The sequence below is a fragment of the Malurus melanocephalus genome, unplaced genomic scaffold (assembly GCF_030028575.1).
Source record: "Malurus melanocephalus ecotype Western Australia unplaced genomic scaffold, MMel_1.1 scaffold_113, whole genome shotgun sequence".
NCBI classification, from domain to species: Eukaryota; Metazoa; Chordata; class Aves; order Passeriformes; family Maluridae; genus Malurus; species Malurus melanocephalus.
This window is the reverse complement of record NW_026623345.1, coordinates 726,330-749,908: the sequence shown is the minus strand read 5'-3', so window position 1 is coordinate 749,908 and position 23,579 is coordinate 726,330. Positions and strand designations below refer to the sequence as shown.

General features: G+C 44.3%; 1 protein-coding gene across 4 annotated transcripts in view; it reads left to right on the top strand.

Moving 5' to 3' along the window:
- The first annotated feature begins 1,960 nt into the window (after positions 1-1,960).
- The window catches only part of LOC130575601 (phospholipid-transporting ATPase ID-like), an 82,531-nt gene continuing 60,912 nt past the window's right edge, over positions 1,961-23,579 (top strand). Inside the window, exons 1-2 of one of the 4 annotated variants that reach the window (XM_057369597.1) lie at positions 1,961-2,032; positions 19,428-19,506. In XM_057369597.1, the coding sequence (XP_057225580.1) occupies positions 19,464-19,506 (43 nt within the window). In that variant the 5' untranslated portion in view covers positions 1,961-2,032; positions 19,428-19,463. Of the gene's footprint in view, positions 2,033-11,726; positions 11,954-11,991; positions 12,459-19,169; positions 19,242-19,427; positions 19,507-23,579 lie in introns of those variants that run through there. The other 3 variants (XM_057369596.1, XM_057369595.1, XM_057369598.1) reach the window with 3 other exon arrangements.

Here is a 23,579-nt window from a genome sequence, read left to right as displayed (position 1 = left end):
ACACGGAGCGCACCGAGACATCCTGAAACTCCTGCGGGGTCTGGATCCTGGAAAGGGTGGTGTTCCCTGGCCGGATTCACCTCCCGGCTGCGGCCAAGGAGCTCGGCGGGGGAACCGTCCAGGGAGCTTTGAAAGGGAGCTGCGGCTCTTTGCATGGTGCTGAAAACAATCCCTCCTGCTCGTCGTGACAAACAGCTCCAGCTGGAAGAGAAGACGCAACAGCCAGGTGGGACGATCTCTTCATTTCTTCTTCTGAGAGAAAAGCGTTAAAACTTGCATAGAAGCCCAGATTTCGAGATTTCAGCTAGTTTTCCCTGTGCAACCTTTTTTTTTTTTTTTTTTTTTTTTTTTTTTTTTTTTTTTTTTTTTTTTTACTGAGCTATTACTCCATCTGTAAATGCTGGCTCTCAATGATGAGCCTGGTGTTAAAGAGTTTTCTGTTTGTAGTTCCAGCCCCATCCTGTCAGCAACACACAAAGGTAGAGCAAAACTGTGGCCACTGCAGCGTGGCTTTGGCAAAACTCTCCAAAGTCAGTGGGAAAGTACATGTTCATTTTACTGCCTTTGGATCCAGGCCTCTCTTCTCTCTATAAATTTCTGAAGGTGGAGCTGGGCTCTCCTCCTCTGTGGAAGGTGCTCKGAGTTCTCCCCATCATCATTACTGGCAATTGCATTTTAATTTAACAAGACATGAAACACAGGCCTCCATGAAAGGGTTTGCATAGTAATTGACTGTCCCKGGAGGAGCTGTGCCCTCGCTCAAACTGCTAGATGGGCCAATTAACAAGTTGCTTTCTGGCCTGTAGTGTGCTTAGTGATAAATGGTCTCACTGCCTCTAAAGCTGGASGGTATGAGACTGGGATGAAGCATTTCCACCACTTGTGTGAGACCCTTATATAGAAATCACAGCCTCAGGGTTCTCCTGGACAGTCTTTTCTTAGCATAGTTATTTTTGTTTCATTAGGGCAKTATGTGACACACTGCAAAAGGCTGATGTCGACTCCTGGATGCTCAAAGACTTTGCTAAGTCTTTCTCTCAGGAAACATATCCAAAGCACGATTGAGAAAAATCACCACTCCCCCCCAAAATCCTTGGTCATCTGACATAAAAAGTCCTCTGATGTTTCCTCACATCTGGCACTATTTTGACTCTCAGCCCAGGAGTGAGACACTTCAGCATGTATTGAAGGAGGATTTTCACAAAGCATTGCTTTTCTCTCTCTGCYCCGGACTATTCAGGCAAAAGAAGTCCCATAAAAGCCAGTGGGAGATTTTGCTAAATGAAGCCATGGGGGAAGGAATCTTTGTTTTAGCTAAAGTGAACTTGCAGCACTACCTAACTCTGCAAATGTTAAATTACTTCAAAATCAGTATTGAAAGCAGAGGGTGTATAAGATACAAGACCCTCTCTTAATTTCTCAGCATTAAGTTGGAAGGCAGCGCTGCAATTCACAGTACTGTAGTAACTGTTTACTTCCTTTACAAYTGATGGCTTATTTTTCTTAGTGATGAAAGCTCCCTGTGGATCTCTGTTTAGTCAAATGTGTGACTTACTGCACTTTAGCTTTGGTTCTAGGTGTTAGCTTATTCATGATTTGCACAGAGTTTTGCATTCCTGAAAGTCACTATTCCAKGCTTAAGCAAAACAAAAATCACTGKAAGGAAGGAAACAAAGATTGGGCTAATTTGCTAATTTGCTCAAATCAGCCAGGAAACACACTCCCAGATTCACTGGGAATGGTTTATCTCTCTCAGAGAAGACAGGTCCCTGACTTATGACCAGGCAGTCGATTGTCTGTGTTAGAGGGACGCTGTGCTCAGTGGGGACTCACCTTCCACACAGTTATATTGGCATTGTTTAGTCTGGGTGCCCGCCCAGCTCCTCACACTCTGGGTCCAGTCTGGAACCCATAAATATCTGCATGTGCTCAGCCCTGGCTGCAGGAGGAGCAGGATTAGGTTTTTGTGAAGTGGTGTCAAAGTAAGGAGGAAAACCCACCTGAGACTGACACACCAGGAAAAGTCAAAGAGGTGAGTTCTGCTCTACTGTCTGTAGATCTGTATCTAATCTACATTGATAATTAAAWATTTAAAGCTGATTTTCACAGTTTAAACATTAATGGAATGTTTTGGTTTTGCCAGTGCTTCCTGTGCCGTACWCCAGGCAGGAGCAGTGAAAGGGCTGTAGAAAGGGCTGTGATCCGTAGATAAACAGGATTCCTTTTCCCTTCCCCTGACTCACTCCAGGGGCCTGTGCAGCTCCCTGCCTGCCTCCATAGGTGATTCAGTCGCTCCTTCATCCATCGCTTCCTTCCTGCTCCGTTGTTCTTGTGTCTGAGTTTGCTGGGATGTGCAGCTACTGCAGGTTGAAATTTCGGTGTAAATCTGATTTACCTGCTGGTTTAAGACCTCCACTTGCTTTCCCCTGCCCTTCTGTAAGAGCTGCTGTGTGCAACTGATACTCTCCTTGTCTTGTGAAATGTTGCCTGTGCATTCCCCACCTGCCGTTTCACTTCTTGGRCAAACAAGTCTTGGTTTACTTTTCCATCTTAAATGTACAGATTTGTCTTTACAAGAGTACAAAAGATACCGGTACAGGTGTGAGGGGAATCAGAACAATGGGTTTGCTTAATTTATGCATGTTTGCAAGGGAGTGATGTCTTGCATTCCAATTAGGATTGCTCTCCCTTGTTTTCTAGACCCCTCCACCCTTGGAGCCGTATGTATCCTCTGAGTGTTTTTTTCCCAAAACCTCTGCATCTGTACAGGCTGRGATGGGTGTTCCCCCACAGCAAAGCCATCCAAACTGATATTTATCTCTTCCTGGGCTGCTGTAGTTTGTAGGACCTGTCATGTGAGCRTAAACTGAAACAGATGCTGATTTATTTGTGGGATTGCAAACCATGACTATTCTGATTAACATCCTCTACAGCTTTGTCTGATGCAAGATCAATTGATGCCTCACTGCCTGTGTCAGATTTCCCAAATACATTTCAGGAACCTCCAGGCTCTGCTGCCTGCAAACACAGGCATCCCACATTAAATCCGCTGGTTTACTGTGCTTTTCCTTACTATTCTATCAATCAAGCAATGGTTTTGTCTTTAAATTCRTGTCTGATTCTAGGGCTGTTTCTCCTAATCCTGCCATGCTCCTAAAGTGAATCCTTTTTCCTCTGCTGCCTGGCCTTCACAGTTCCATAAGTTAATTCCCTTTTCTGACTCTTCTCCTTCAAGTGATGTCAGAGCCTCCATGGAGGSCTCTTCTTGTTTCGTTAACAAACAGAAGACTTGAAACACAAACCAAAAACCTGAACAGAATTGTAGAAACACTTGCAAGATCAGCTGCAGACTGAAACAAGTTTCCAAGAAACCATCCATCCAAAAACTTTCCACTACATCAGGTATTGATTAATGAAGCMATATACACTTTGCTCTATTTAAATTTCATGTTTCACTGGCACGGTTGCCTCATGTCCCAGGCATTTTTGAGAGTCTCAAGGTATAGCCCACAAAGCAAAAATTCACCACATGCCAGAGAGATTTCCCAGCTCCAGCTGGACATCAGACACTACTTTTGACTTTGTGTGCTTGCCAGAAATTGTCATTCTCTGGATTGTCACAAGTTTCATTTCTGATCCACCCTGGCTGCAAAGCTGTGCTGCAGTTCATCTGGCCAGGCAAATGTGCTTTTCTTTATTTGGTTTACAAACAGCATTTTTTCTCAGCGKTTTTTTTTTTTTTYTGCACTAATGTAAATATGCTCTTCCCAAACATGCTCTGCAAACTCACTTGGGACATTTCCTCTGACTACCCCCTTTGTGTTTAATTCGGTTTTTTTCTCCTATGGCCAAAAATGGTGGTAGGAAAAAATGCAAGTGCTTGSCTGGGCACACACCACCTGTTAAGCAGATGGCATCCAGAGAAACAGTCAGACCTCTGTCTGACCTATTTACATCTCTGTACCACTCTCATCCCCAGTGCTAATCCAATCTCTCTTTTCTAAGAGAAATTATGACTTCCATTTACTGACACAAAACATTTATTCTGTTCTGATGACRCCATCTTTACAAAGTCTTTAGGGATTACATGTGTTTTCTAGTAYTTGGCTTCACCCAGGGAGCTTGGCCAGATACTAACAGTCCTCAGAAGACATTTCTGCTTAACTCAAGCCCTGTGAATATTTGCTGTCATTGGCCCAAGCAGTTACATGGGCAGCTGGGCATGGGGGATACCCAGTGTGGAGCTGGGCCACAGGCAGAGCRTTGCAGAGCTCTGCTTTTGAGTTGTGACACCTCTGGAATGAGGAACATGTTGTCTTTGCTAAGATTCAAGGTTATAACCATAGAATCATTGAATGGTTTAGGTTAGAAACAACTGTAAAATCATTTATTTCCATGTCCCCGTGGGTAGGGACATCTTCCACTAGGCCTGGCTGTTCAAAGCCCCATCCAGCCTGGCTTTGAACACTTCCATAGCCTCTCTGGGCAGCCTGTTCCCGATATCTTACCACCCTCTCAGTAATAATTCTTCCCAATATCAAATCTAAACCTCCTCCCTTTCGACTTAAAGCTATTCCCGCTTGTCCTATCACTGCATGACTTTGCCAGCAGTCCCTCTCCAGTCTTCTTGTAGGTTCCCTTTGCATGTTAAAAGCTGTTAAGAAAGTTAAAAATGCAGATTTGGAAATAATGGAACACAGCACAAAAAATAACCTAAAATAACAAAACACACCCTGATGATTTTGCTTAAGAGCACAGTTTCTCATTGTCTGCACTAATCCTCATGCAGTTTCCACCTCTCTTTCTATTATTTTAAGCTGGGATATCCTGTGATTATCTGAAGATTATCTATCTCCTTGTGGGGAGGAGGCTCCAAAAATTGTTGAGCTTTTATGCTTCAGTGCCACACCAAGATAAAGGGACGTGGGTTTTGTGGGGTTTTTTACTTCCTTATTGAGGAAACTACTTTCTTTATTTCTCCTGACTAAGCATTTGGTGCTGCACAGTATTGCTGAAACCTTACTTYATTCCCTTTAGTCCCAGAGTCTTTGATAATATTTTTTTGTTGTATATTTTCATTAGCACATTACCAGCTTCAGGCTGCGTGTCATTGCCTTCTGGAGATACACCAACAAAACCTTGATCAAAAACTCCATCAGAAACAGCAAATGCTTTCTCTTTTTATGTGCCCCACAACTTACTTAACCCTTAAGCAGCACATGAAAACCCRAAGTGGTATGACAAATTATAACACTGGGAACAGAGTGTTTAATTTAAATATCTGTCTTCCTTTTCATCTATCTTCTATTTTAAAGGGACCTTCTGTGATACTGCATCATACCCCAAGAGCAGAAATGTCAGTGATTAACCTCAAATGAGCTACACCCCAGCATCCTTGTGGCTGTGTGCACTGCGCATTTCTCACTGACTTTTCTGCTGCGTTCTTCAGGCTCTCCTGAATTTTTGGGACAGGARTGTGCCCTCCTTAACTCTAACACCACATCCTGAAAGCCCCAGGTTGTTCCTGTCTTTCACATGGCTGCAGAAGGATTCACATCCACAGCATCTATCCCAATTAATAGGAATTCACTACCTGAACACTGACTGTCCATGTGCATGGAGGTGGGAATGGCACAGGGCTTTGCTCTCAGCCGGGCAAAGAAACGTGCACTGATGTTAAATACCTGGAGAGCAGAGGCAGGAACAATGTGATATAAATTAAACTTGCACTGAATAAAAGCAAAGGCTGACAGTGCTGGGAGCTGGCATGTGCTGTGGCGTGCTGGCAGAGCTGTGGATATATATGGTTTATTTGCTGCCAAGGTGGTGCTGCAATTGAAGTGCAAACTGTCGATTAAAATGTCATGCAGTTTTATTGGGGAAATATCCAGGGAAATAAACTGGTTTGTGTCTATTTATGGCCTATGGTATTAGTGCAGATATTTTAGGTTGTTGGTTAATTATCCAAAGTTTGATATTCCAGAGGGGTGCCAAATTCTCTCTTGTCAATACATCAGGCTCCCTGGGCCTTGTTTTATATGATGACTCTTTTTTCCTGACCATGCTCCTTTGCCACCAGACTGGGGTTTCTTTTTTCTTCTCAGAGTTCACAGAACTTGGGTTCTGACAGGTTAAGAAGTCACCCAGTCCCAGACATCAGCACTACAAATTATTGTAGCACTACAGTTCTGTCCTACTGTACTGTGCTCACATCTCCTTTTGGGATCATGGACCCATGGAATGCTTGTCCTGCTGTACATCCCGAAAGTGAAAAAGGCCCTCTGATCTCTCTGAAGTGGGCCAGCTTATCACCATATAGCCATCAAAAGCTATAATAATAATAGTACAAGGACCTAATTATAGAATTGTAGAATGAACTGGATGGAAGGGACATCAAAGATGGTATTAGCTCCAACCCACTGCCATGGACAGAACACCTTCCACTAGAYCAGGCTAATCTCACCAGGCCTGGAACACCTGATTCAGTAAATAACACAATAAAATATATAAAAGATGATTCATACTAGGGGCAATTTCATGGAAGGCAGCAAGTTGCCTCTACATTTTTCTGGGCAGGACTGATATGATTTTAACCTGCAAAACAGACAGTACAGATATTCGTGCATACAGGATGTATAATTTGGAATTAGGGTTGGGAGCTTAGGAGCATAATGGATGTGACATGATATTTACACGAATTCTCTCAGAACATCGCTAAATCTTTCATGGGATGGATAATTGACTGCCAGAGAAATATGTAATGAAAACAACAAAGAACTTAAAGAAATAAATCCCAGATCTCTTGGCTGATGCTGTAGGGAATGCAGAAGCAATCTACCCCATACATATCCAGGGATTTCCCAGCCTTTCCATACATATTATGTAGTGCAGAAAAGTATGGAAGATTGCAGGAAGACTCTGTAATAAGTGGTTTGACATGGGCTGGATTTCCTCTGTGTGTTCAGCCATGAGGTCCAGTTGAGGGGTGTCCTAATTCCTCGGTGGTTTGAGCTGGGTTTTCCATGTGTATCTGAGGAGCAGACAGGGTTGGAAGTGTTACCAGGCACGGGCAGTGTGTGTGCGGCAGCTGCAGCCTTTTTCATGGCAGCCTTGTGCAACATCCCTGTCACAAAGGGCATCTCCTCCGGATGAGCTGAGCTGCCCCAGCTACTGATTTTTCTTTTTTTTCTATTCACATCGGTGTGATTAGCTTTTAACAAGCCCTCCCAAKCATCCCCCTGGGATTCCCCTCTTTTTCACTGGTGAAGATGAGGAAATAGGTGTGAAATGCACTGTGGACACCTCCGGGGTTTGCTGCAGGAGCCGATTGATCCCTGTCCTATGCTGGTGCACATTTGGTGTCATGGACAAAAGGAAGAGACACAGATTTTTACTCCAGGAACATAATACTGAGACAGGTGGATGTCCATCAGCTCCCACCGATATCTCGGTTCACCAAATCACTCAGTTTCTCACGGGATCACAGAGAATATTTCAGGTACCCCGGAGACTTCTCTTGCAACAGCCTCTTCCCTACCAGAGCAGGGAAGTTTTTGGCCAGAAGAGAGTTTGTAAACACAAGATCCCAAATCTGGTGGGAACTGGACTCAGAAATTAGTTAGCCTTGGGCCTTGTTCCCTGCAGAATTGATTTTTTCTGCAGTTTTATTTGCGCTTCAGTGAAATGTGAGCCGCTGAACCTGGATGAAAGCTCTTTGATCAAAATGTTTCTRGCTCTGTTGCATTTCCTATGGGCTGCTAAGGTAACTGCTCAGTGACACTATTTCAATTTCTGTTTTAGATGAGATTGATAGTTGCCTGAGCAAGTTGTTGCTTTTGTTTTAAACACCTGAGTCTGGGCCTTTGTTGATTTCTCCTGGTTTTCCTTATCTGGCCATTGTTTGTTAAGGGCTTGGAATACTGGGCAAGGGGTGTTGGTGGAGAAAAGGCATCTYCAGCCACACATCCTTCCTTCCCTGCTGCAGGTAAGGGGCACTCCATCATGTCCTGGTCAGTTTGATTTGACCCATGTTATTCCACACACACTCACAGAGGAGATTTTCTGACCATTTCCATGCGGTGTGTACAGGGAGAGCTCACAGCTCCTGGGGTAAATGGTGAAGTGTGGGAATACTTCTATGTGGACCTTCAGTGACAGAGCTGCACAGTTCAGATTATACCCAGAGGGATGGATGCATGCAGGTAGGAGTCCAGAGAATTCTGGAATTCCTTGGAGTGTCCAAATGAGCAGAGTAGCTCCCAACAGGCAAGGACAGCCCCAGGGCAGCTGATCACTTCATGACCATTACCTTCCTCTGCCCATTTCATTTTCCACCCACTGGCAGGTCATGATAAGGGGAACATGTAGGATTTCATTTTCYCTTCCTCTGCAGAGTTGTGGTGTGCTTTCTGCTGCCAGTAGGACAGTTTCATCTGCCACATCCTCCACAGGGATCAAGGACACTGTCAGTGCACTTCACATGTGATATGGTATATTTTAGGACCTTCTGGGTGTTTCATCATTCACTTTTTGATTGTGCTAGTGTTTTCTGGACTACAGCAATTTATCACTTGGATGTTCTCCTTACATTCTCATTTTTTAAACCATTCTCTCATATCCAAGGGGTGGACAATATTGTCCCAATTTGTTCCTTTCAGTYCTGTGTCTCTCACGCATCCCACACTGACTTTTTACAGTAAGAGGATACAGAGATTCTCTCACAGGAAGGCCAGTTGGGACAAGATGGCCAATCTGACTCCTTGCACCCATTGCAGGTGCTCCTAACAAGAGAAGTTCCAGTGGCCCCCATAGTGAAGTAGGCTACTTATCCCTCCCCTACACAAGGRGCTCCTTACTGGTCAGGGCTAGTGGGAAAGTTGGGACTAGGAAAGCGTAGGCTGTGGGAGGAGATTCAGTCATCTAAGGCTGGCTTTTGGGGAGGCTGGCTTTTGTGAGGAAGCCCTCCAGGGCCATGTAGAGAGGCTTTTCTGGAACAGTGACTGGCATGGTTGGGATGAGCAATGCACTTGTACTGTTGGAGAGATAGAGATGAGGTTGGGTGGGTGGAAATGATTCCTGGAGATTGCACCAGCTCTGGGCACGTGAGGAGCCCAGCTTGGCTTGTCAGCCACAGCTGCTCCTCTGCAGAGAGCGGTGCCAGCTGTGCTAGAGCAGCAGGTCACACTCCAAACCTTGCAGTTCAGGAGTGGCAGACTGCAGTTACAAAACAATAAGGGAAGGCAAAGACTGCCAGTGCTCCTTGTRAACCACACTGGATCGTTGGGAAAGCATCAGGATGACAATAATTTTCAAAATGTCATTATCATAGGAAAGGATTCTCACAAGGACTGCCATTTGGTTTAAGCCTACACTGTGGGATGCTCCAGTGTGTCCTTCTCTGCTGTTTCTCTTTTATTATCTGGTTCTCTCCAATTAATCAATGGCATATTAAGGCATTTAAAGCCTTACTAGGTCATCAGACGTGTTTGAGTTGTGGGTGCTCCAGAGAGGATCCTCTRCTCTGTCAGCTTTGCTGTTTGGAGGGAGAGAGAATCTGATCTGTAGGGTGGGCTGAGAGCACCCCTTAAAATGGTGTCACTGAGGCTCCAGTTTTGCATCTTGATCACAGCTGAAATGCCGCAGAGGCTGAACAACTAGAAGATACAGCCCTAGGATAAGCTCTTACTGGCATGAATTTAAATCCATCCCACTCTAGCTAGCCTTCTGTGACTAGTGGGCAGTGGGGAAAGTGAAGGATTCAAAGGTGAAGGAGCAAGGTATGGAGGAGGCTGCCTGGGCAAGAAAACAGCTCATTCACTGGAAAAGCTACAGATTTAACTTCTTCCCACCGCTATAGATCACAGTAAGTCACTGCTGCCTTGCTGCAGCGTCCAGCTGAATCTCTGACCCAAACCATGTCCCCCTGCCAGTGGACACTCAGACACCCAACATAAGTCTACACCCTTTATACAGGAACTGAACTTCCAACAAGAGATGCTGCAGCACTCTCTGGAATGTTTGGACATCTGCAACGGAGGATGTAAATCGTGTGGTGATTGGGAAGATGCTATCCAGGGAACAAAGTGTAAGGCAAGGACAAGAGAACCCAGAGCTGAGTTCACAACCCTGAGTCACTCCTGCTCTTSTGAGCAATTCCATGTGTGTGCAGCCTCCCTGTGTGAGCGGGTTCACTGGAGTCCACAAGGAAAGCATAGCTGAGGGGAAAAGTCATGGCCAATGTATGTGAGGTGGATTTCAGTGCCAAGAAAAATCATTAACAAAACAGCCTACTAAACTTTTAGCTATTTTAAAGCCTAAACAATCCCCAAGGCTGKGTGACTTTATGGTTGGTGCCACTTGTATGTCATAGGAAGGAGATAAACCTAAMTCTAGGAAAGAAAATGTGACTGTGGCCAAGGTCAAAATGGTAACAAGCAAGTATAAAGACAGCAGCAAAGAAAGTAGGAGTAGTGTAGAATGACTCGTCATCAACCAACATATTAAAATGTCATGAAGATAAACAGATGAATGTTTTAAAAAGGAGGAAAACTCCAGAATGAGGCAAAACCAAGGGGTTCTCCAAATATGTAGAAGGACTGAAATTAATCCAGATCCTTGTACTTTTGCTTGCAAGAAAAAATGTGATGCTTGGGCTGTTGATGTTGAAATGAGGTGTGGGTGGTGAGAACACGAGAAATGGCTAGTGCAGGGGGAAATTCTTCTCCAGTTAGATGCTATCAAGGTTACAATAATCTGAAAATTACCTGGGWTTTGAGGAGATCAGTCCTGTGCCATGTCCCATGATGGCTGTTTGTGTGGATACTGTGTATTCAAATTAGGATGCCAATTCAGCAATCATTGTCTCAAATTGGTGTASCTTGGAATAACCCTGGAGTCATGGCAAAGGGAAAAACTCATATTCTTCTTTCAGAAATTGCTTATGGTGCTAGAGTGTCCTCTTCATTGTCACTGAATCTCAAYCTTCATGACCACTGGAATACTGCCACTGCAGCTTCCAGAGACCTCCGTACTTTTCCTCTTGACAGGACTACAGAAGATTTCACTTTCTAGAAAATACTCTTTGGCAAAGCCTTGACTCTCGTGTTACTATAATTAATCAGCTGATTAATGCATTCAAGTGGGTAGGTTTGAAATTAATTTTAACAGCATTCGTGAATTTCCCAGTAGGAAAATTCAGAAGCTGAGGGGAAAAAAAAACCACGCAAATACACATAGAAATATTRAAGTTTCTTTTGTTGTCACAATATGGAGATGTTCCTGGCATACTGTGAACACGACTATGTAAATAATACGGTGCTTTAAGAATAATTGCTATTCACAGGTTTAGGGAAGTCAGAAGTGGATTAAAGTTGTAGTTGCCCCAGTTTTGATCTGGAGGTGAAATGCCCGAGGAATGGCATGTAGGAAGGCACTGTGTTGTGAAGGGTCTCACAACTTGGAAAAAAATGAGAATATTTTGTTCCTTGAAGGTGGGAAAAGAGGTGGGGAGATTGGAAGGCTCACGAGAGTGCTGGGGGGTTCTGGTGAGGAGGGTCCCCGTGACCACAGTGAGGCCAGGCAGGTGTCCCAGAGGGCAAGGGAAGGTCACGCTCTCGGGATGAGCAAGCGATTGGGCACCGAAGCAATCCTCTCTGGCTGGCTGGAGGAAGTTCTGTGGTTGGGTTATGCAATTGTGCTCTATGAGGCTTTTCTCTGCAGTTTTTGCTACTCACAACTTTGGAAAGTGGGTGAGGTGGAGCCTTGGGATCAGCTTGTAGGACTGTGTCTCTGGGTTTAAGGAGTCCTGACCAACTCCAGCGTTACGGACACAGAGAGAGGGGCTGCTGCTAAGAAATGGATCCCTTCCCAAGTTCATCCTTTCTGAAAGCAATTTGATATGTTGGCCTCTTTGACTCTCTCGCTTTCTTTTTGAGAGCTTCCGCGTCGGCAGGAGGTAGGTGAAGCGAGCAGCTGTTGCCTCTGGAGTTAATTGGGGTTCCCCAAGCCTAGGTGCTCTGCTTTTTCTGCTTTACTCTTTCACAGTTTGTAGCACTGAAACATTTTATTTTTAAGGGAGCTACTACACTCTCCCTATCTACAGGAAACAGAATATAAAAAAAGAAAAGGGGGAAAGAAAAAAAAAAAAGGATTTGGCAGGGAGCCAAGCCCAGTGACTGAAGTAAGAAGTAGGGAAGTTGGAGTAAGTGTAGTTGTCGGGACGTTGCATGTCAGAGCGAGTCAGCGGCGGATTTTAAGGGTGTCGGAGGGGACCMGCGATGCCCATCTCACAGCGCAGATAAATAAGGTTTGCGTCCTGAGGTGAATGTCCTGGCGCTGCCACTGCGAGCGAAGCTGTCTTGGGAGGGGATAAAGCTGCGTGTGAATGAGAAGAGAGGAGTGTACCGGAGTGCTATGGAGGGCAGCAACTTTGTTGTTGTGACTTTTACAAGCCTTCAAGGGTAAGATTTAATGCTTTCCTTCCGCTTGCTTGTTTTCCCTGCCAGTTTCGGGGGGCTCAAAACTTGTGGGGCTTTTTTTTTTTTTTCTTTTTTTTTCGGGACCCAAGAGTTTTGACGAAGCTTAATCACAGCGCTCGGGGGGTTGAGCTTTTCCTACGGGCGAGTTGAGAGACGTCTGGGTGGAGTGAGCTGAGCTGTGCATGATTCCGAGCAGCAGCAGGAGCAGCGGCAGCCGACCGGGGAAGCTGCTATTGTTTGTTTCAAAGGGATCAGACTGCGTTTCTCTTTGGGAACCCGCTCCGCCACAGCTGTTGATCCGTAACTTGAGCGTCGTTGCAACTAACTTACCCAAAGGAGCTGAATGCAGTTTTTTTGACTGCCATCCTGGTGTCGGTTTAAAGAGTGTTTTWATGAAGACAGATGGAGGATGTTGGATCATTACTTTAAGACGTGGCAGATAACAGACTGAGCCTGTTTCCCAGCAATTACAGCTAATTGCATTGGCACATTTGAGTGTAGGGGTGGGAACGCAGAGTTTCATGGATTTCTGTATATATCTAGCTTGGAACAGCACCAGAAAATAGCTGTAGGTAGGGCTGGCTCACCTCATCCAGGATACCTCTTCAGGTATGGAAAAAGCGGAGAGCTTTCAGGGATACTTTCAAGCTCTTTGCCCCGAGTCAGTAGATTTCAGCCGGAGTCTGCTCTCCTTTTGTAAACTGATGCCAAGAGTGACCACTTACAGAGCCTTAAACTTATTCCGGGTTTTATTCTGCCAAATCTGATTTTAGTCCCGAAAAAGATTAGTTTTGGGATTCAAAATACACGTTTTGGTTGTCCACCCTTCAGCTCGCTTTCTATGTCTGAAAAGCAGGGAGTGGTACAACACATGCTATTCCCTGTTTTGCTCTTGAGGTATTCAAACACAAGAGGATGTAAGGAGGGGTGGAGAAATGCAAATAGTAATGCATTTCAGCGCTGAAAGATGATTAGKACTAATTACTTTTAATGGCTGAGATTTTTGCATCAGCTTTTGTTAGGGAAAAGCAAATGCATTGTTCTCTTTGGAACCAATATTTGACTGAATACAATAATACCATTACAATACCAATACAATTTGACCAAATACAAATTTGACTGAAACAGTACAGCTGTAGTTCAAAGGGGCCCCTTGGCAAACATGCCTTTGTGTTGCACATGGCAAGGTCAGTTTGTGCCAGGTGTGCCAGGCCTTTACGCTGCTCTTCCCAGAGCAAACACTCACCTGGCAAACACTGCGCTGGGATGTCCTTTGCAGTACCTGGGAGTGAACGTGGATGTCCAGCTCTGACTCATGACATGTGGCAACAGAGGGAGGCTGAGGACATAATGGACTTGAAATATTTTTTCAGTTTTGCCTCCAAATCCAGTGTAAAGTGATATATGTTCAAAATTTAGGGACTTAGACCTGGTGTTGAACATCATTACTCCACCAAGAGCAATGGGCAATAACAAGTTTTCAGCCTTTTCTGTCATGGTGCTCAGTGCTTGGGATCTATTTTCTTGTATGTTGAGTTATTGATTGGATATTTAATACTTTAGCCTGAAAAATRATAGAATTCTGAGATCTGTGGGTGTTAGTGATCATTATATCAGCTGAACACAAATTTAAAAAAAAAAATAAACTGACACGCAAAACCTGACCTGACATAAAAAGGTGAGTGGAGGCATGATACGCTTTCTGAATTTGTACCTGCACAGGGTTGGTTAAACTTTTTTGTGTGTGTACATACCACAGGATATTTGGTGGAAAAACTGAGAAATCTTGTTCTTCTGACTAACTCCCCCTCATTTCTGGGTGCTTGCTTCTCATTCTACAGCACAATTGGCTGCCCCCTCAGATCTGATACGACCACTGCTTGGGCAGGAATTTCAGTCTGTACTGAACTACACCCCATGATCTGGATTAAAATAACCCTTCCAAAAAWGATTGTATTTAACATGGATCATTTCACAGAGTCTGGGAATGAAGTGATAGGAGCAGAGGCACCAAGTATGTTCTGATTCATATTTATCATTGAACCTGATGTATCGTATACCTTTGTCCAGAGAAAYGGGGCCAAGAAATGAGACGTGTTTTCCATCCACAACATCTGCTCTGCTTTCTTCCAGATTGTGCCATGTCTTTTCTCATTTTGCCACTCAAGATTGTGGTGGTGGGAAATGTCTCGCCCCACTTCCAGTTCACAGTACAGCCCTCAGTGAACCTTTACAAATTCCACATGTTGTAGCTCRTCGTAACTTGCCCCTCACGCAGGAGGAGCTTTGCAGTTGTGTTCTYRAGCCAAGGCWTTGGATYGTGGAATGGTTTGGGTTGGAAAGGACCTTAAATATCATCCTGTTCCAACTCCCCTGCTCTGGGCAGGGACACCTTCCACTATCCCAGGTTGCTCAGAGTCCCATCCAAATGGGCCTCGGACATTTCCAGGGATGCGGCATCCACAGCTTCTCKKAGCAGTCTGTGCCAGGGCCWCACCACCCTCACAATAAAGAATTTCTTCYTGATATCTACAATCTCAGCCTACTCTCTTTCAGTTTGAAGCCATTYCCCCTCATCCTGTCACTACATGCCTTGCCAAAAGTATGTCTCAAGCTTTGCTGTAGCCTCTTTAAGAACTAAAATTTGCTCTAAGWTCTCCCCAGAGCCTTCGCTTCTCCAGGCTGAACAATCCCCACTATCTCAGCCTGTCTCCACAGCAGAGGTGTTCCATCCCTCTGATCAYKGTGGTGTCCCTCCTCTGGACTGGCTCCAGCAGGTCCCTGTCCCTCCTGTGCAGGGTCCCCAGGGCTGGATGCTCCAGGTGGGTCTCAGCAGAGCGGAGCAGAGGGGCAGAATCCCCTCCCTCCCCTGCTGCCCACGGTGCTCTGGGTGCAGCCCAGGACACGTTTGGCTCTCTGGGCTGTGAGTGCACGTGGATAGCTCCTGGTGAGCTTGTCATCCACCAGCTCCTCGAGCCCTTCTCTTCGGGTCTGCTCTCAATCCATTCTTTGTCCAGCCTGTAGGATTGCCTTGACCCCTTCTGTCCCTCTTAAATACTGCTGAATCTGGCTTGTGAGAAAACATCCCTTCCCTATTCAAAACCTGTCAAAGCAGCTTTTCATTGTGGATGTTGAAATACCCAGAGCCAGTGATCGAGCTGTCAGTAGCCATAAAGCAGGTGAATTGTCTTTGCAGATGTGTAAGCAGTGGAGAGACAGTTCACAGAGCCCTRCAGGTACAAAAGCATTCTACGGTGAGACAGGGCAATTTATTTGTAGCTTATACCCCAATTCCCCATAAATGAGGAGCTGGGAATTTGAACTTTGAATAATTTCTGCTACAGGCCCTGAMAACATGGGGAAGTAATATGTGTGCAGTTAATCTGAGGGGTTGGACCTGCTTGAGTGCTCAAATCCTCTGAGCCCCAGTTGATTGTGGAACAGTGCAGAGTACCTGGGGTAAAAAGAAATGAAGAAAATAAAAAGAAAAATCAAGTGGAGGATGGAACAACARCAACAAAGAGTCCAAAGGGGCTTACACAAACTGTGGAAAGCAGCAAGAGGAGTCAGAAGCAGTGCTTCACTTTGCTTGACCATAGCTRTGCCAGGGAAAATTATGACAAACAGGAAACGGCCTTTTTTCTGACTCTAGAATGTTTTTTTTGTGTTTATGGGTTTTTAATTAATTCAGGAAAAGGAGGCTATGAAATTATCTTTCCAAAATTTGCTAAGTACTTAATGACACACAAAAATGAAAAATGAGATWWTTTTTTTTTCCCGAGATRATTCTTTTTCCCAGAAAGCACAAAGAGAAATTAAAACTAATGAAAAATGGAAGTGCTTGATAGTAGGCTGATGACCCATCATTGCAATTTTGGAAGGGAAACTGAATGTCAGATTTAAAAAATAGAGAAGTGAAGAAAACTGAATAGGGGCATGAATTTTGACTACAAGCAAAATCTGTAAGAAAAAAAAAAAACTCTGGGAGAGGTTGTTGATAAATACTGGTCTGAAGAGGTTGGACCCTTCAGGTAGAATTGAGAGTGTAAAATAAGTCTAAAAGAAGAGTCTAAAAGAAGAAAGACCTGGGACTGAAAGGCAAGAGGAGCCAAGGTCAGCCAAGAGAGCACATCTGTCTGCACAAACTGTGATAAGTGAGACAAACAGGAGCAGTCCCTGTCACTCCACCAAAGGGGACAAATTCACCATTACTTGCTTGTGCTTGTTTTCACACTGGTAGCCGGTGGTCAGTGAACTCTCAGACTGAAAACAGACACCTGGAAGTGTGCTGGTKTGCTGTCACAGAGGGGGTGTGAGCAGGCAGAAGCTACAGCCAGCGTGAGATGGCTTTCCTCAGTAAAGAAGCATGGGGATTAGGTGTGTGAGTCAATAACAAAGCAGCAAAGGAAGATATTTGCAATATTATGAAAATAAAGAGTACACCTGAATGCAATAGGGGTGTGTCCAASCCTTAATGCCATTGTCTGTGTGCCCATTGAATACTGACACATTCTCAAATTACACTGTGGTTTGGGCAAGCCAGGAACTGAGTTTTGCCTAAAGGATCAGGTCAGCTTGGGAAGGATTCGTAACTCCTGGGATTTAACTAAGGGACCAGGTATGCCAGGATTGTGCAGTGGAAATGGCATACTGGAGATGTAATTGGTACAAATGGATGTGGCAAAGTTATCTCCCATGTCTGCCCTAAAAGRTAAAGTTTTGTGGGAATGGAAAGCCTATAAGAGTGTTTGTGCTGGCCATGATGGTAAATTAAATTTACTGCTGAGTGAAGATGTTGAATGATTGCAATCCTGTTCTAATGCTCTGAGAAGCTGTGAGAGATGCCTTCCATATCAAAACAGTGTTAATGTTTCAGTCTTCTTGTCTTGCTGTAGTCCCACCAGAAGCCAGGGTTCAAAGAATCACAATAATTAACAAAAGCCATGTGTCAGAGCTTAAGGAAGTTTCAGGTTTTTGTTTGGAAGATGTGATAGTCTGTTGTTTGTTTCATGTTATTATCGCTGAAAGAGGGCTTATAACCACCTTCTCGTCTCTGCTACGCCAAAAATACAAACATCCTTTCTTCATCCTCTGCTGAAATTATRTGCCATGTCAGTTGAGTACACATCTGAGAGAGGTTTGATAACTGGAAATGTTTGGAAAATACAGGAAGATTCAGGGTTCATATGGATCATGYAATCATCAATATGATAATTACAGCCAGTCAACATTTTTCAGCTTTGTGCTGATAGTGAACAGTGACTATTGTTTTTCTAAAATGTTTTGCAAATACAGCAAAATCTAGAGTTCGTATGGATCATGTAATCATCAATATTCTGATTACAACCAGTCAACCTTCTTGCACCTGAGTGCCCTTCTTGCACCCTTGTGCTGCCAGGATTACCAGATTAGTGATTATCAGATGTGTTGCTCCTGGTGCTTTAGGAAATCTGAGGTTTTTAATTCTGTGTGGGTAGTGTGTCTTACCCTTCCCATCATCTTATGGGAAGCTCCTCTGTCCTAGATAGTAAGATTTTGTAAGACACATTAGTAATTCTAAAACATGAAAGAAATATGTTGAATGTGATAGACTGAGGTCAGGGATGGAAAGTAAGTTTGGTCTGCCAGGTTGAGAAAGGTTTAGGATGTGATATTGCATATTTAAGTGTCATGGGCAGAGAAATTTTGGGGAGAGGTGTTGCCAAAGCATTTGTCACGATGAGCAGAAACAATTGGATTGAGTGAATAGAAGAAGGACCTCTTCCAAGTCGAGTGGGCAAAGAGGCTTCCAAATCCTTCACTGAATTCACACTAAACTGCAGCTGCTAAATACAATATCTGGAGAGAGAACTGTGCAGAAGCTTGGGATAGATACAGTCTTATGCAAGGATTCTAGCATTTTCTTTTAAGTTTACCCTTATTTTCTGAAAATATGTGAAGCCCAGGCTAGCTCTAGTGGTGTTGTGTCAGCCTTGCCTTTGGGCAGTGGAATAAGCTGATTTTKCAGGTGGTGCTTCCAAAATATGATATATTTGCTATACCTGTCTCCTTAGGCACCCTTGCTCTGCACAGGATRAAATGCAAAAGCTACATTCTGTCACCTAGAAACTTGTTCTAGATAGATTGTGACTCCCTCAAGTGCCTCAGCTTGGCWCACTGACCACTTAAGCGACTGGTGCAGTGTTCCTGTTGACTCAGGCTCCTGGTCACAGAGCAGTGCCAGCTTTTCTCATGTTCACAGATCCTCTGGGTTGTCAACACCAACATCACCTTCAAAWCCTTTAAATAAACTTGTCTGATGACTGGGACACTGAAAGTTCCACTACCAGCTGGTTTTGATGTGATTTTTTTTTTTAAATGCTCAATTCCTCCCTGTCTATCAGGACATATTCAGGGCCTTACATGCATTTCTGTTGCCTGGCTTTAGGCTTCTGGACCAGGCAGGTTGCAGCCAGTGGGGGTGAAATTTTATTGYAGTCTGCCCCAAACATGCAGGATGACCAGCAATGGATAACGGTGTGAGCCAGCACGTGTTGAGCAGAGGCGGATTTACAGGAAACCAGTGCTTCCCGCTGCTTCCTCCTCTTCAAGGAGGCTGGTCTTGCTCTGGGTAGACACACAGTTCCTCTGTACTTTAAGTACAAGCCCTGCATATGTATTTCACATTTTCATAGAGCACCAATGTAGTGGGAATGTCCTTTTCTCTGTCCTCCACCGCCCCTTCTTTGTGCCATGTCAGGAGATGAGCTAACCAGCATGTCCAAGGTAAGGTAGCCCACTGATGSGGTGTAACCTGAAAACCTAAGGTTRTTTTRTGTTTTAAAACATTCCAGATGATAAACTGTAGCTGTTGGCCACAGTGCTTAGGAGTGTTTCACACATTTTTGGGGATGGAATTACATGCCCCATTACAGGTACGTGTTCTGAATTACCTTCTCTTTTCTCTTGCAGAAGTTCCATGGAGTTGGACTAAAATAAAGTTTTGGGATGTCTCTATTTGGATTAAAATTTGGAAAGAAGAAATTGAAAGGTGAGTGTGGCCATGCCATTGTCAAAGGAATGTAAATGCAGYGCACCTGCAAGTCCTTGAGCTCATGTTTGGGAGCATGTCCTTGCAGAGCAGGTGGGGGAAAACACACTTTCTTTCTTTTCCCTACATTTCTTACTACCTAGGAGGAGTGCTGTGGACTGGGTGCCAGTGAACAGGGGCACATCTGCAACAGAACCAGCTACAGAGTTTGTCTGTCATGACACATGACTGCCTTGGGGAAGTTGAGTTTTGGTGTTTTTTTGGACAAGAATCCTTTGCAGGAGTGGGTGGATGAGCAATGCACAGTGCAGAGGTCTGATGCAGTCTTTGGATGATGAAATGTACTGGTGCWCATAAATTCTGTGTTCAGTTTTGAGGCCCACCCAAGAATGGCTTTGAGGTGCTGGAGCRTGTCCAAAGAAGGGCARAGAATCTGGTGAAGGGTCTGGAGCACAGAACAAACAAAGAGCAGCTGAGGGAGTTGGGGGTGTTTATCCTGGAGAAGAGGAGTCTCAATAGTGACCTTATTGGTGTCTGAAACTACCCAAAAGAAAGCTGTAGTTAGGTGGGGGTCAGTCTCTTCTCCAGGTAACAAGCAACAGGATCAGATAAAATAACTCAAGATACACCAGGGGAAGTTTGGATATTAGGAGAAACTTCTTCACAGAAAGGGTTGTGAAGCACTGAAACAGGCTGCCCRTRGCAGTGATGGATTCACCATCTCTGGAGGTGTTTAATGGATGTGTGGAGGTGCCATTTARGGTCATGGTTTAGTGGTGGCATTGGCAGTGCTGAGTCAACAGTTGGATTTGCTGATCTTGGAGGTCTTTTCCAATCTAAAAAATTCTGTTTTATGATGGCTGTGGCCCAGATATTCCCTTCAATCAGAAAGAGAATGAAGAAGGAAGAAACAGGAGACATGCACCCTGAGAGCACACRTGTGCACCCTGAGAGACCCAGTGTGCAGTCTCCGGCCAGGAATCCRGAGAAATTCGGTCTGCAGACATGCTGAAGAGGGAAAATCTCTTGCCTTTTCTTTTGGGTGTTCCTCCCTGTATTTGATGAACGTGGAATTATTGCCTTACTTGTATTTTGACATGGAATTATTTTCCAACCTCTCTGAGCTCAGAGGACTGAACAGCTTTTTCCCAGGGGTTTATTTTTGCAATTGTGCTGCTATTTCCCCTTCCTGGACCAGGGCAGACTGTGAGCCTTGGTGTTAAGACAGGGGCATCCGTTTGCTTCTCTGACAGTCCCAGGAGRGGAGGTTGTGATTGCTCCCAGGGAAGGATCTCTGCCAGACCCAAATCTTTTTTCCCCATCTTGGCTTTGCAGATGAGGGAGCACAGGTTTGTCTGTGAGCCCCTGTCTACTCAGGGCATCTCCACTTGTAAAGCAGTAGCTGTTCTGATTATCAAAAAGATTCTGTGGCTATATTAGGAAAGTTTTGTGTTTTCCCTGGGCCTGTGCCTGGATTTTAGCAGAGTTCAGCACCCTCCCTTCAAATAAATATTTGAGACAGCCAGATCTTCTTAGATATAAACCATGTATTTTGTTGGGAAAAATAATTTATTTTCACGTCTAATCATCGTTTCAAAACCAATGAAGGCAAACTGGAAGAAGTTCAGAGGATAAAGGAAGCTGGGGTGATCAGGGAATGAGGAGCTTCCATAACAGGAAGTTAAAATAGTGTTTTCTCCTCCCCTTTTGTTTTTAATTATTTCGCCTTGCAACCCCAAAGCTACGATTGCTCCTTGCAAACATTTCACTGGGCGTAAATGCYGGTGTTGAAGTGCTGTTTTAACCCAAGAGTTCAAAAGGCTTTGTGTTTGCAGAAGCCTGAAGGACTGTGCTGCCTGAGGGCAGGCAAGGCCATCCCACAGGGAGCATCCCAAGTGTTCATCTTGGAGGGGCAGAACCGCTTATGGAAAGACCGAATTTCTGTTCCAAAAACAAAGCTGGATGACGTTTGACCAAGAGCCATRCTCATGGAATGATTTTAGTGGGAGGGAATGGATTACCTCAGGCATCAGGATTGCTCCCATGAGATTCAGCGTTTCTCCCTAGCAAGACATGGTTTCCACATGAGCYGAGGTGCAGGCAAAATTGGATAGGTGTAGATTCAGAGGACAGGTTTCTTGGAGATAAGAGTCAGCTTTATATAGTTTGAAGTTCTTTATAAAATGATCAGCAACATGACTAAGGCATAGCTCATGTCAGACACACAAAGATGCCTGGAGGAAGGCAGTTCCTGGGCAACGTTGGTGAAGCTCATCAGCTGAAGCAGGGAATTGCACCTCTTAGAAGAGCAGCAGCAGCGTTTCTGTGGAAAAGGTGGCTGGCATCTTTTACACTGAGGTTTGACCTGCAGTGAATATGGGTGAAACAGACAGGAAGAGGGGCACTTTTAGCTCATGGAGTGTGTGAGAAGTTGGAGATGGCTGATAAATGTAGAATATCTYTGCTCACTGGCTTCTTCCCGTGGCAGTCTGGCTCAGCCCTGGAGCTTCATACCTCGAGGACAGGGATAGGCAGGTACTGTCCATGAAAAAAATGGGAATCGGGAGCAGGGAGAATCCATCTACACAGATGGAAGAGCAGTCATTGCTGCAGTTTCATCTCCATAAGCCCAACTGCGGGGCACTGTGAGAGGAAGAGGAAGGTTATAAATTGAACTTGGGCATTTGAAAGCTCCACTGGGGGTTTTCCTTCCAAGGCAGCTGGGCTTGGAGCAGTCGGACTCTTGGCAGGGCTTGGCAGCCCACAGGGAGGGCAGACCATGAGTGGCACTATGGGACACGGAGCTCAGCCACCCTCTGGGATCCCCATTCTGGTCTGATAGGAAATGTCTCACCACAATAGACACTGAGTATGAAAAATGTATTTATTTTTACATAATTTCCCATGAGGGAAATAACTGTGAATTGAAAAACTTCTCGAAGTTCGTTTCAGAGCTGTATTTATTTTTATGATTTTTTTGCATCACTTCCTATCGCTGTGCACTGCTGTTATTAACAACATGTGCAATTGTCTCAAGCTGTGGCATTTACCAGCATGTCTAGGAGATACTGTTTTCTAGTAAAAGAAATTATATGTGCCAACCAGTCACTGTCAGACTAGTTTTCAAAATAAAAACAAAAGGCTGTTTCAGCTGCTTTTTTTGGCATGCTAATGTTAGTCAAAATATTGTGAACTACTATTACAAATAAAACCAGGACACAGAGTGATATAAAATTCCAAGCCGATTGTTAAGGGGAAAGAAATTGAAGTTTTTCAAAATGAAAAGAGAGAATTTCTACCGCCAATGTATTTGAAAATTTTATGCTTCCATTTTGAAGTGGACTAAAACAATGAAAATATGTAGATGATTCTTGAGAATTAATTTGTTGCCAGGTATTCTTGAGCCATGGTGAGTCCCCCCTCTGCCCAGAGCCTGGGCTGGTGGGTGAGACATTGTCAGGAGTAGGAAAGGAAGGGAAACCAGAACTGGTGTTATTGTAGGAGATGGGGAAAGGGAGAGGTGAGTCAGCCTYTGTCCCCTCCTAGAAAAACCTAAATGGGAATATTTTCAGGTTTAAGGTTATCTAACACTTCTTCAACCTGTGTCCCATGAGTGCTATTTGACAAGTGTTGTATGCACTGGGCAAATCTGAGGCTTCCTTTTGGAGCTCTTTCCTTCTTTTCTCTCTTCTTATGGTGATAATATTAAATGTTGATTTTAGAAAAGGGCAGGATCTTCCACTGAACTTTATCTTCATATTAGAAATTTATTAGACCTGAGGTGGAAATATTTCTAGTTCACTCTCAGGGTTTTACATTTCAGACCTTTATCTTGCTCTGTGAGAATGGAGGAGGTCAGTGTATCACCTACCTGGGCCCTCTGTCTGTGATTCCAGTAGCAAAATAATTTCSTTTTCTATACCAGGGACATTTGAAATGTTTTACCTGTGTGAGAAATTTCATTATGTGTGGTGTTTGCTTGAAGCTTAGCAGGAGGCTGTGCTCGGTACCAAGCACAAAGACACAGTCCATGACCACACAAGTGTATTTCTTGCATTTGATTTCTTCAGGAG